Here is a 13,435-nt window from a genome sequence, read left to right on the forward strand (position 1 = left end):
AATACAATGGTGGGACAGGCATTCTTATTCCAAAAGGGACAAGATCAGAAAGAAGAAATGGATTACATATCACAAACAAGTCCAAAACCTAGCAGGAAAATTCCACTTCATTTTGAGGCTCAAGAATAATTCTCTTCGACTTGATGCTCTGTCTTCCAGGCCCACAGAGATGGAAGTTTCACTTTCTGAGCACACTGAGGTGGTAGCTCCACCCCCTTGTCCCTGGGTGGCAGCTCCACCCCCAAGGCCCAAGGCTTTGCCAACTGAAACCAAAGAGGTGGCCCTGCCCTCTGAAACCCAGGGAGAGACAGCCCCATCTTTGGGGTCATCCTTATTTTTTTTCTTGATGGATAACACATGTTCAGAGCTGGATAGGTCTATTGTTCTGTCCTATAGAATCACAGAAGTCTAATAGCTTTTCTTCATTATGTCCCATCTTTGTCTTCTTCAGTAAAAGCTGGAAGTGTTTCTGCTGGTATAACCCCACCTCTATTTTTGGCTTCTGCTGAGATGGCTGGTTACACTATGAGTCATACCCATAATCTCTCCTATGGAGTGATTGTCCAATCACATCTTTGGTGTTCTCTCCAGAACACACTTCCTCATTTTTTCAAAATGAGATGTATAGAATTTTCCAATCGTCAACTTCTGGTGCTTTTTGCTTAACGATTCCTGCTCCAATTTACCTCTTTCTTCTTACATTTTATTATAATCATTAAAAAGAAACCAAGCAATGCCTTCAACATTTTGCTCAAAATCTCCTATGCTAAATATTCAAATTCAAGACTTATAATTTCTACTTCCCACAAAATACTAGAACACAATTTGGCCAAGTCTTTTGCCACCTTTCCTCCAGTTTCCTATAGCATGTTCCTGTTTTCTTTCTGAAATCTCACCAGAAACACCCTTTAATGTATACATTTCTACCAACAGTCTCTTCATGGCAATCTAGAATTTTTCTAGCATGCATCTCAAAACTCTCCCAGCTTCTACTCATCCCCAATTCCAAAGCAAATTCCACATTTTTAGGCATTTGTTAAGGTAGCACCTCACTTCTCAGTACCAAAATTTGTATTAGGATTTTCCAGAGAAACAGAACCAACAGGATGTTCGTTTATTTGTTTGTTTGCTTTAAGGAATTAAGTCACATGATTTTGGAAGCTTGGTATGTAAAAAATATGTGGATAGGTTTGCAGGCTGAAGACCCAGGGAAGAGTTAGAGTTTGAATCCAAAGTCAGTTTACTGGCAGAATTCCTTCTTCCTCTGGAAGATTAGTCTTTGTTCTACTAAATCCATCAACTGATTGGATGAGGCCCACCAATATGGAGGGTTTTTTGCCTTACTCAAAACTCACTGATTTTAAATCTTAATTTCACTGAAAAAACATTCATAGAAACATCCAAAATAATGTTTTAACAAATATCTGGGCACTATGGCTCAGCCACGTTTGTACCTAAAATGAACCATCACAACTGCTGTCAACAAATATTGCCTGGGAAGTCACTCCAACTCGGAACTCAAATCATAAGAAACAAAAATAAGCCTTTGAGATGGTCTTTCAAGGAGCTTCAAGTCTAGCCAAAACACATAACCACCATTCTTTGAGAATAAGGCCAGTACTGTTCCCTCTGCCACTTAGTAATCTGTACCAGTAGTCTTCATGGCTGCTGCTGATTTGGAGAATGGGAATAGTAGGAGAGGTATTTAAAATGCCACTATTCTCTCTTACTAAAACACGGCAGCTTCTTTCTTAATTAAGCTTTCCCCTGGTTTTTCTAAGATTTTGACTAGATTGCAGAATTCTGTGAAAGTTGAGTTTAATGAGCTTTGCCAGCTTAGTTGTTTTTGTAGATGGGTCAGGCCCTGGAGTTATCTACTCTGCCATTTTGAGTGACATCACTTCCCCAAATTAAGCCATTTTCATGGATCCCTAAAAGTGCCATGATACCTAAGCACTGTGCCTACTGTTCTTAATGGATAAGATCACCCTGGGCCTACCTAGGGTCTTCATGCCCAGAGGGCATTCTGGGTCAGTGCTTCTCCAGGGATAGTGAACTTCCTGGCTCAGATCAGCTTCAGAGTTCAGAAAAATGAGGATTCAATTCCAAGCTCTGCCCCTAACACTATGATCTTGACCAATAGACTTAACTTCTCTGAGATTCACTTTCTATCTTTTCTCACTTGGTTCTCAGAACTAATTTTAGAATTCAAACATAAAAAATGTGAAAGTGCCTAGCCCAATACTGGTACTCAAATCTAGTTCCAATTTTCTCTCATTTTCAAATTTTCCTTGAGCTTCCTATTTTCTCTTGTCACTTTTCCACAGGGAAAATTAGTGGCTGTTAATAGCTGAAAAAATTACCCCTTGGGTAGTGTTTGCATTTTTACAAAGGACACGTTTTAGCCCATAGGATTTAAACCTTTTTGATGGAATTGAAAGTCTCACTCCTTTTGGGAGAAGAGCACTCTAGAAAGAGAGACTATTTTTTCTTTTTTCAGATAGTTTGGGCATTGGCATGTGCTTTTGGTAAGGGAAGATCTCTGGTAGATGATGGTATTCCACTCTTGCAGAGTGGTGACTTCTTCCTCAGAGGATATGATGTTTGACAAATTAGACACACTACAGTGGATATACAGATATTAACTACCTACAGGTAAGGAATTGTGTGATTTGAGACACATGACTCAAAACCTTACTTTGGTCATCTGTGAACTTGGGATAATGAAAGTGGCATGCAAAAACTTTATTATTATCTTATTTTATTTTATTTTATTTTAGGAAACATATCACTGTATTCTTGATCTGAGACTTTTTAAATAACTTTATGTTTACAAAAGTAACAATTAAAAAAATAAAACATGTATAAATAGGTGATGGGGATTAAGGAGTGAACTTGTTGTGATGAGCACTAGGTGTTGCATGAAAACATTTTAAAAATGTGAACTTAACCAGTGGGAGGCAGTGTAATTATTGATTTATATATCCACTATTATAAAATCATAACTAATGGCAAAACGTCTACCCACAAAGCAATAACCTAAAATCTGTGTCAATACAAGGAATTTGTGATTTATATTTACTTCTCACCTTCCCTGAAGGCACACCTTCCCTACAAAATCTCTTTTAGTACAAAAAATGAAACCACAAAAATGTTAATTACTAGCAATTCTGCATATAATTTTTGTGAAATTTGTTTACATCAGGCTTTATTTCAAAAAAATGTCAAGGCAGCTTACAAAGATAGAGGTTTGATGACAGGAGTTTTTTAAGTGATGAAATTGTAAATAACGGAAATTAAGGTAGAAAAAAATGAGTGAAATTATGAGTAAGAATGAGAGTGAGCTCCCCACACAGCCTAGCTTAATAACCAGCCAGCCTTACCCCAATGTTTATAGTAGCACTATCAATAGCCAAAGTATGGAAAGAGCCCAAATGTCCATCGATGGATGAAAAGATAAAGAAAATGTGGTGTGTGTATATATATATATATATATATATATACACACACATATACATATATATATGGTGTATATATGTATACATATACATATATATGTATATATACATACATACATATACATATATATGTATATATACATACATACATATACATATATATGTATATATACATACATATATATATATATATATACACACACATACACACACACAATGGAGTATTACTTGGCAATCAAAAAGAATGAAATCTTGCCATTTGAAACAACGTGGATGGAACTGGAGGGTGTTATGCTAAGCAAAATTAGTCAGTCAGAGAAAGACAAATATTATATGGCTTCACCTACATGAGGACTTTAAGACACAGACAGATGAACATAAGGGAAGGGAAGCAAAAATAATATAAAAGCAGGGAGGGGGACAAAACATAAGAGACTCTTAAATATGGAGAAGAAACAGAGGGTTACTGGAGGGGTTGTGGGAGGGGGGATGGGCTAAATGGGTAAGGGGCATTAAGGAATCTACTCCTGAAATCATTGTTGCACTATATGCTAACTAATTTGAATGTAAATTTAAAAAATAATAAAAAAAAACACCAGCCAGCCTTTGAACACTGCCAGTATTCAGTACCTTTTGAGATTAGCCAGTTTACCCTCAGGCTATGACCCCAGGAAAGGACTTTTCTTGGGGTCACCACTTTGTAATTTAACACTTAGTCATGGTCTCCCAACTATTACTCTCTACCTGATATTCTAATTTAATCACTATATATTGAGAGTTCAATATGTGTCAAAACTGTATTGACACATTAATTTCATCCTCAACCTTGTGAGATGAGTTTCTTTAAATATCTTACAGATGAGGAAAAGTAAGTTTGCAAGTGGTTAAATGACTGGCTTCCAGTTACCTTAAAGCAAAGGAGTGTGAGAGTGGTCTTTCAAACCCAGGTCTTCTGAATCTGTATACAATGCGTGTACTACTCCATGTCATCTCCCATAATATGTAAGATTTTTCTCCTCCTGTTGCACTATAAGCTAGTTGGACGCTTGATAGGTTGCTGCCAGTTATTGAATAACAGATGTTACACTGAAGTGAATTCAGGGAAAACTTGAGGATCACCTCCTGACTTCACTGGGTGTGCATTGAAGACATCTGTAAAGCTAGGATTTCCTTCTTTTGTGGGATGGGAATGAGCCCTGTTCCACCCAACCTCTTAAAGGTTCTATCAGCTATGGGAAAGAAAAACACAATGTAGAGTACATTGATTTCTTGGTTACTTCATGCAGTATTTCAGGATAAATGAGAGATTTATAAGCCAGGGCCCTCACTTCTCCCCATAGCTGTCCCTTTATAGAATTTATAGATTCACCCATTTTATGGTGGCTGAAAATTCGAGGAACCAAATAAACCTCTTGCTTAGAGCATTTCTTAAACAAAGGGGAAAGAGTACTTCATACTTCCCCTTTTTCTATCTCTTTGGGGAGTACCAGCTATACTTCCTTTTTCTAACAAATCTCCTTGCCCTGTATATATAACAGGTGCAGTATGATAGATGTACAGCTAATCTTTTGAAAAGAATTACACAGTTAGATTTCCCTAATACACTGTTCTACCCCCAGTGAGCCAGTTAAAGATTTCATGAATTCTCTTCAATTTTGCTATAATCTACCTAATATATATATATATATATATATATATATATATACACACACACACACACACACACACACACAAAAGGAAGAAAAAAAAAAGGAAGGGAACATAAATAGACCAAACTTTTAGCAAGGCTATACTAAAATTTTTATTTTGTTTTTAGAATAGCAAACCTGTGGAAAATAATTTTCTAACTTTCCAGAATGTGATTTATTATTGCTACTCCCAAGTATTTGTTTTCTGAGTGCTTATCTTAAATTAAGGTGCACAGTGAAGTTTTACTGACAAGTCCTATGGGTCAGTTGTTATATACTTAAAGTTTTTAATCCCCCTGGACTCAACTAAAAAGTCCCAAGAAACTTGAGCCTGTAATTAAATTAATAGACTTCTTTCAATCTGGAGGCTCTTTAATGCCATCATGATGATAGGTTGACTTTCTTGGTATCAGTCATTGTGAAACTAGCCTATCTGAAACTGGGCTTTGCTTTTCTCTCAGACATCTATGACCTAGCTCTAGTCTTTAAGAGTCTTTACAAGAGAACTTCATAGTCTTTCTCCATCAGTCTCTTACTCCCAGTTTTCTCTGACATTACCCTAGTCCCTGATATCGCATTTGGATTACCATATAGATTCTGTGTCTGGTCTCCTTCACTGCCCACACTTCCAACTTCACACTAACAACTTTTTTTTTAATGAACATGTTAGACTCATTTAAGACCACCCAGTCCCACTCCCTCTCATTTCTTGCTTAGAAATCCTCAATGATTCCTGTTACTTAACAGGTAAAGACTTTAACCTTCTCTGTAAAGCTTTCCAGGACTGCTCTTACTCTCTCTGTGCATATTATCTCTGATACACCCTCAAGTGAGCTGTGTTCTCTGTCTTTACTCTCTATCTCTAACCTCCCTGCTTTATGGATCTCTTCCTGGAAACACCTAGCCCTCTTAAAGTCTGGCCACAAATAGGCCTCTGAGCTCAGTCCCACCAGGCCTCCTCCTAGTACTTTACTTCTTTCTGTAGAACTTTTTTCCAGACTAACACTTCTCAAGCTAGGTTAAGTTGTAATTTGATTATAGTTATTGGTCTGGTGACCAGTAGGAATCATGGGGATAGATGCTATGGAAGGGGACTTGTCTTGCAAGGCAGAGGGATAAATATCATCTTCAAGCAAGATGGGAGTTAGGAGAAATGGGTAGGGTTGCCAGATTTAACAACAAAAATCCAGTTAAATTTGAAATTCAGATAAACAATGAAATTTTGTTTTAATATAATTGTGTTCCAAATATTGCATTGGACATATTTATACTCAAAAATAGCTCTTTTTTTTTCTGAAATTCAAGTTTATCTAGGCATTCTGTGTTTTTTCTCCTGGCAATCTTAGAATTGGTCCACCTTTTCAAGATAGAGGAATTGGGGGAGATGGGATCTCAAGACAGAGATAGAAGTCCCTTTATATGCTACCAAGGATGCCTTCTGACTTTCGTATTTTGCTTTAAATTGGTAATTAATTCTCATTCTCTTAGCCTTTCATTTTCTCTCTCCCATACATCAATGGTACTCAGCAAGAATCAGCAGATTCTAGATAATTGCTATGTCCCCCAAATCCTCTCAATTACTCGAGATATTACATTTGCACATACATTCCTTTTCACTAGTATCACTGGTAAAAGTTTTAACAATTGTACTACTATAGCATGCCAGGGACTACCTACTACCAGTATTTTACCAACTACCAGTGAATGACAGGATGCTCATTTTGTGCTTCCCAAACCCTGTTTTTGGAGTCTGTTTCCTAGGACTACTCCTGATAACACCTGTCTTAGGTAAGGTTCTGGGAGAAAATGATTATGAGATGGAGATTTGTTTGTAGGTAATTTATAGGGGCATGCTCAAAAGAATAACACTGTGAGGTAGTTAGGGAAGCAGGATTAGAAGAGAAATTGAACTGTGATACAGGTATAACAAAGGTCTCAGTTGATCCCGTGGGGAGCTCTGAAACGAAGCTGGCCTTTTACAGTTGCCCAAAATTGAAACGGGAAGCTTTGGCCTTAGTATTTAACTACATAAACCCACAAATGGCTGCTGCCTGCCCCTAGGAGAGGGCATGATCTTAGGAAACACAGTTCCCTTCAGACAAGGTCAATACCCAAAAGTTGGGGAAATGGGTGCCTTTGTCCTGAGATATTGGGGCAGGGGTGAGGAATGGTTCTGGGCAGCACCAACATAGCATCCATTACAACAAATTTATCTCCACTGACTATCTCTTATCTGTTCTATCAATCTATGGAATTAAAATTTTTTTCAATTATTTCCCTCTTTACCACAGTGTCTCTTCTCTTTTGTATTCCTTGCAACCTAATCTTCGCTTATTTTTTATTTACTTAGTTCTGTCAGTTTTTGTTTCACATCTTTCTGTTGTCTATTTCTGGGTTCTCTTTCTGAATTTATGCTGTATATCAAAGCCTTTAAATGTTTTCTTTCTTTCAGCTCATTTTAAAATACTGAGATAGTTTTCATTTACTTTGTTATCTTCATTTTTCTGGTGTGTTCACATTCTGCAGGTCTGGCCTTCCAAGGTGCTACTCACACCTTTAGAGGTTTATTTTGCTGTCATAATACTTCCTTGGATCTGCTTTCTTTGGATTCTTCCCCTATCCACTACTATTTTTACTTTCTCTTACCCTTACCCAGTGCTCTGTACTATTCAATTTTGTTTCTGAAACTAGCAGTTTTCTTTGTGTATGTGGGTTTGTTCTAATGGAGGAAAACACTATGCTGGATCATTCTGAAATCAAGGACCTAGTTCACCATAGCACTCTTTGATCTCTTGCTGATTCTGTGTAGTTTTTACCCACTTACCTGTAATTCAGAACCTCTGATGTCTTCTTTGAATGCTTCAGTTGCTCTCAAACCTATTTTTTCAGTTTTATGAAGAAATGATATCTCAGATTAGAGTGGTGGCAGTGAAGATGAAGAGAATTGGACATTAAGAGAGATATTTTGGTGATACAATTAAGGAGGATTGCTTATGGACTAATGTAAAAGTGAAGAGGTTCTCATAGAAATGGGGAAAACTGGGAGATGAATGATTGGTAATGACAGAAGCAGGCACTCTGTATGGTTATATTAAGTTTCAAGGACCTATTATATAGCCAAGTGAATGTATCAAAGAAATGTCTTTGAATTAAGAGGAAAAGGTCTATTTAGATGTCACTTCCTTTGGAAGCCTTTCCTGAATGCCCACTTCTCATTCCATTAATTTTGTTACCCTCCAACCCAGAGCATCCTTCAGTACTATTGTAGCCTTTATCAAGTTTATATTGCAATTTCCTATTTATTGGTCTATTTACTCTGTTAGATTGTGAGCTGTTTATGGAATAGAATCTGTTCATTTTTTTCTCAGGTTCTTTACTGGCTCAATGGTGATAGCCAGCTCTTATTATTTGTTTAAGGCATGCATATAAAAAGGCAGTCAATTCTATTTTTTTTCCTAAGACTGCAATTGTTGAAAATTATTTTCCAAATTCAGCCATAATTTGCCTCGATCTTCTATTTAATTGGGGATATACCTATGAGGCTAGGTGCTATTAACTTGTCTGAATACTGAATGGTAATTTGCTTAGATCACATGTGATGTTATGTCTGGATGGGTATATCTGTCTTTCAAACTAAGCATGTAATAAAAATCTCAACACTGTTTTCACATGCAATATCTTAAACTATGTCTCCTCAAATATATTTTTGTATTATCTTCTACATCCAAATGCAGGATTTAATGCTTATACCATTAAATTTAATCTTACTAGATTCAGCACTCAAATCCAGAAGTAGAGTTAATTTTGGATCCTGTATATATATATATTTAAATATCTTGACTTATACTGTAACCTCCTTGTGCTCAGAGGCAGAAGTTGGGAGCATAGCAAATGTGCCAAAGTCAGATTCTAGGTCCTTGTCTCCAGCTTCACCTAGAAAATACTTCCCAGTTAATAGAAAATTAACTTTATGATAGGGTTAACAAAAAGTGTGTTTTGTCAAAATAGTTTTTGTTTTAAAAATTTGCAAAACCACTTTCTAGAGCAAGTCACTAGTAACTTCTCCAAGAATGTAGTTAACACCACACCCTTATCCCTCCCCCAACTTGCCACCCCACCTAATTTAAATGATTTTAATGTTAAAATATTGCATGATTTACACAGTGTTGATGAGATTGGGTGCTGCTAATTTTAATAAATCATTTATCTATTTAAGTTATTTGGAAAAGATCATGGTAATTTGGTGTCTTAGTAAATATTCTTATATAGTTTTGAATTCCTACCCTCCACCTTTCAACACAAAATGGACTTATGCAAAAGAATTTATCAATTCTAAAAATGCTTACAATTCAATTGATCTTTTTCTTTCTGTGAAAACAAGCTGCATTTTTTTGCCATGTTCAGAAAAGAAATTTAGCCATTTTTGTGGCTAATTCCAGTCTATTTGCTACTTTGGTTCTTCTTTTCCTTCTCCTTTCACTAGTATACCAGATGTGTTAAAAAGAAGGGCAGTAGTATTGTAGTAGTAGCAAATAATCTTATACCAACAGTCTCATGGAATAAAAGTTAATTTGGGATCTAACTCCCTTTCAGACTATTCATTCAACCTGGTATAAACCCAAACAATCATATTATGCTTCAGCTCCTATTTACCATTTCAGTGAAATCTCAAGAAAAAACACTGTTAAAAGTCCCACCTATGTGCAGATACAACACCGTCTAAATTTATTTACTTTTTTGAATAAGATTCCTTTTTTGGATATGAATACTATAGCCTATTTTTCCTGTTTCTAATGACTCCATGTTGGATTCTGATGGTATTCCCACAAGGTCACACAGTCGACTTGATAGTACAACTGAGACCAGAATCCTGGGATTTGAATTCCCAGGATTACTCTTTCTACTATACCATGGTGATGCTCAAATGCTTACAGGAAGTGCTTATCATATAAAAGGGAGCACCAGAGTAAAAAAAAAAAAGTATGAAAGAGTTTCAAGGTAATGCACCCTCACAGCCCTTTCCACTTATAAATTCTTTCTTCTTCAGTTTCAAGTATTTAGTTGGTCACATTTTTAAACTTAAAACTGAACTCCAGTCTGAATATCAGCTTCTCATAAGCAAGATGTAGAATAAATGGAGTTGTTACAACTTTACACTGTGATCTCCTGAGAGGTCCTGAGAGGTTTCATTGTTTCCACTCTCACTCCCAAAGTAAAATCATCTTTGGCTGGGAAATGATCATTTACATAAAACAATATGTAGAAATTAAAACACTTTAATATAATATAAACATTTCCAGAATATAGACTGATATTGTATCAGTACTTTTTGAGAGCTTTTTAAAACTATATATCATCTAAACTTATTACAGACAGTTTCATTTTCCACTTTCAGAACTAGAAAATACAAAAATACACTGCAAATTAGATTTAACAAACAAAAAAAACTGATCTAAATTGCTTCATACATTTTTCTTAAAGAAAATCAAAAAACAAACACACAATAACAACAATAAAATACCAACACTAACACAAACCCAAACAAGGAATGGATTTTGTAATGCCTGGTAATTCTCTCATTTAAAATAAATTAACCTTTCATGGGCAAATAATTCACCACCACAGCAATTTGATGAATAGAAGTAGAGACAACCTCATTAAGCAAAATTACATTTTATATAAGAAATGTAATTTTTTAAAGAAAATGAGAAAAACTAACTTGAGGAAAAGGCATATTGAATACTTTTACTCCACTTGGCTTTTGTTGGAGGTTAAAGTTAACTGCTCACTTAGGAAGCATTCAAGTAACATAAATTTTATGAAATCAAACTTTTCAACTTATTTCTTCAATTCGACCTTAAGGGAACAAAACTAAAAAGCTCAAAATCCAAGCATAGACTCCTCCCAAAGCATTGTCTTTCTTCAACAGATTTCCTTTTCTGTTCTTGTGTTCTTATGTTCTTCTTTCTCAGAGGCTAGATTTATGCTTGTTTCTTCTTTCAATTCAATTTCAATTTTTACAGCCCCTAAAACTAAGCTTTCCTGAATAGCCAATGATCATATCTACCTATGCTTTTCTTCACTGGCTGTTCTTGTTTTTGTCTAAATCCATTTTCTAAACTGATTTCTTCATTTCATCCTTGGGTAAACAAAATGAAATTCCTAAAACAGACTCATCCCAAAAGATTGACTCTCTGTCTTTTCTTCAACAGAATTCTTTTTCTCTCATGTTCTGGTTGTGTTCTTATGTTCTTCTTATGTTCTTTCTCAGTATATTTAAGCTTGTTTGTTTCTTCTTTCAATTCAATTTCAAATTATAAACACAAAAACTAAGCTTTCTGGAGCTGACACTGACTATATCCACTGCTCTTTTTCTTCTGGATGTTCCTGTCTTTGTCTAAATCCATAACTGATTTCTTCAATTCATCCTTGGGTAAACAAAACTAAAAATTCAAAATCCAAGAATAGATTCATCCCAAAGCATTTCCTCTTCTGTCTTTTCTTCAACAGGTTTCTTTTTCCCTTTCTTGTGCTTACGTTCTTCTTTCTCATTGGGCACACCATGGCTTTTTTTCTTTTTTCGATGTTTAAGCTTTCCTGAACTGACGCTGACTTGATCTCCCTTTCTTTTCCTTTGTCGGATGCTCTTGTCCTTGTCTAGATTTGTATCACCATAACTCTTTTTCCTTTTATGCTTCGATTGCTCTTTCTCTGACCTGTCTTCACCTTCTTCCAGGTGCCTTCTTCTCTTCTGATGTCTTCGTTTATGACATGCTTTATGGTCACTGGTATTGTTTTCTGAGAGGTGCTTGTAAACTTCAGATTCTACACTGTATGAGCCAAAGTTATTTTCTTGCTGACTAAGGCTCAGGGGTACTGGCTTTTCTGGAAAACAGTCTCTGATGGGTTGACAGGAGGATATAGAGTCTAGTTTCTGTATGCTGTCATGAGCTGGTAAGCAATGAGGTAACTGGTTTTCCACTACTTGGGAAATACTGTATGATCCTGTATAAGCATGGGAAGTCTCAAATGGGACTTTTTGCTCAAAAATTCTATGTTTGGGTCTGAAATCAACCTTTTCTTTGTACTTATGGATTTCTATAGAGCTATCATTAACCTTTCTGAAGCAAGTCTTTGGCTCTAGTCCTCTGGCTTTCTGCACTTTGATGTAATCTTCTAGCTCATCTTGGAAAGAATCATAAGTTCTGTTTGAATGAACTGGTAACCAATAATGCAACTTGCTTTCCACTGGTGAAATATTGTATGGTTGTTGGTAAGTCTGGGAAGTCTCAAGTGAAAATCTTTGCTCAAACATTTGTTGTCTGGGTCCAGAGTCAACTTCTCTGTACCCATGGGTCTCTGTAGAGTTCTCTCTTATCTTTCTGAAACAAAACTTTGGATCTAGTCCTCTCGCTTTCTGCACTTTGATGTAATCTTCCAGTTCATCTTGGAAAGAGTCATATGTTTTCTTTGAATGAGCTGGTAAACAATGAAGTAAATGGTTTTCTGCTGTTTGTGAAATACTGTATGATCCTGGGTATGTCCAGAAAGTCTCACATGGGAGTCTCTGTTCAGACATTGTATGTGTGGATCTAGAATCAACTACTTCCCTGTACCAACGGGCTTCCAAAGAACTCTCTTCCATCTTTCTGAAACAAATCTTGGGCTCTGGTCCTCTGGATCTCTGCATTTTGATGTAATCTGCACATTCATCTTGGTAAGAGTCTTGTATCTTCTTGGGATTCTTCACTAGACTGATAACAATGGATTCTCTGCAAAGAAAACAGTAGAAAGTTCTTATTACTAGGCTATTTTATTCTGAATACTTTCTTTGTTTTAAAAAGATTAGTCTGGAAAAAACAACAACAAAAGTCCAAACAAATATTAAAAGCTTACTTCAATATAAACGCTGTAAATCATCACTTTTTATGCTAAAAAGAAGCAGCAGGAACAGTCATATTTCTCAGGTACCTCACAATTTTTTAAATACAAAAAAATTTTCAGGGCTGAGATGAAAGGGAAGATGGGTACAAACATGCAGACATAGATGATACTGCCTTAGTACTAAACATGTAAGACATGTTGGGATATGTGGGAAAGAACAAATAATATTTAATGCCCTGAGGATTGTCTGATTTGAATGTCACATTATTTTAAAAGTTTTAATTAGTTCTTTGTATAGAGCTATAAATGTAATGGATATTTGTTCTGGAACCGTGAGATTTTAAAAGAGTCTAAATGAAGGTTAATTTGGTGAATTGCACAATTTAGCTCCTACGTATTCAGACT

The 13,435-nt window shown here is 35.9% G+C and overlaps 1 protein-coding gene across 8 annotated transcripts in view; it reads right to left on the reverse strand.

The window, feature by feature from the left end:
* Window positions 1-10,406: 10,406 nt before the first annotated feature.
* ZMAT1 (zinc finger matrin-type 1) overlaps window positions 10,407-13,435 on the reverse strand; it is a 44,670-nt gene continuing 41,641 nt past the window's right edge. For all 8 annotated transcript variants that reach the window (XM_019824085.3, XM_006943875.4, XM_019824087.3 and 5 more), the window contains one exon: window positions 10,407-12,918. In XM_019824085.3, the coding sequence (XP_019679644.1) occupies window positions 11,598-12,918 (1,321 nt within the window). In that variant the 3' untranslated portion in view covers window positions 10,407-11,597. The remainder of the gene's footprint in view (window positions 12,919-13,435) is intronic.

The sequence above is a fragment of the Felis catus genome, chromosome X (genome assembly GCF_018350175.1).
Source record: "Felis catus isolate Fca126 chromosome X, F.catus_Fca126_mat1.0, whole genome shotgun sequence".
Taxonomy (NCBI): Eukaryota; Metazoa; Chordata; class Mammalia; order Carnivora; family Felidae; genus Felis; species Felis catus.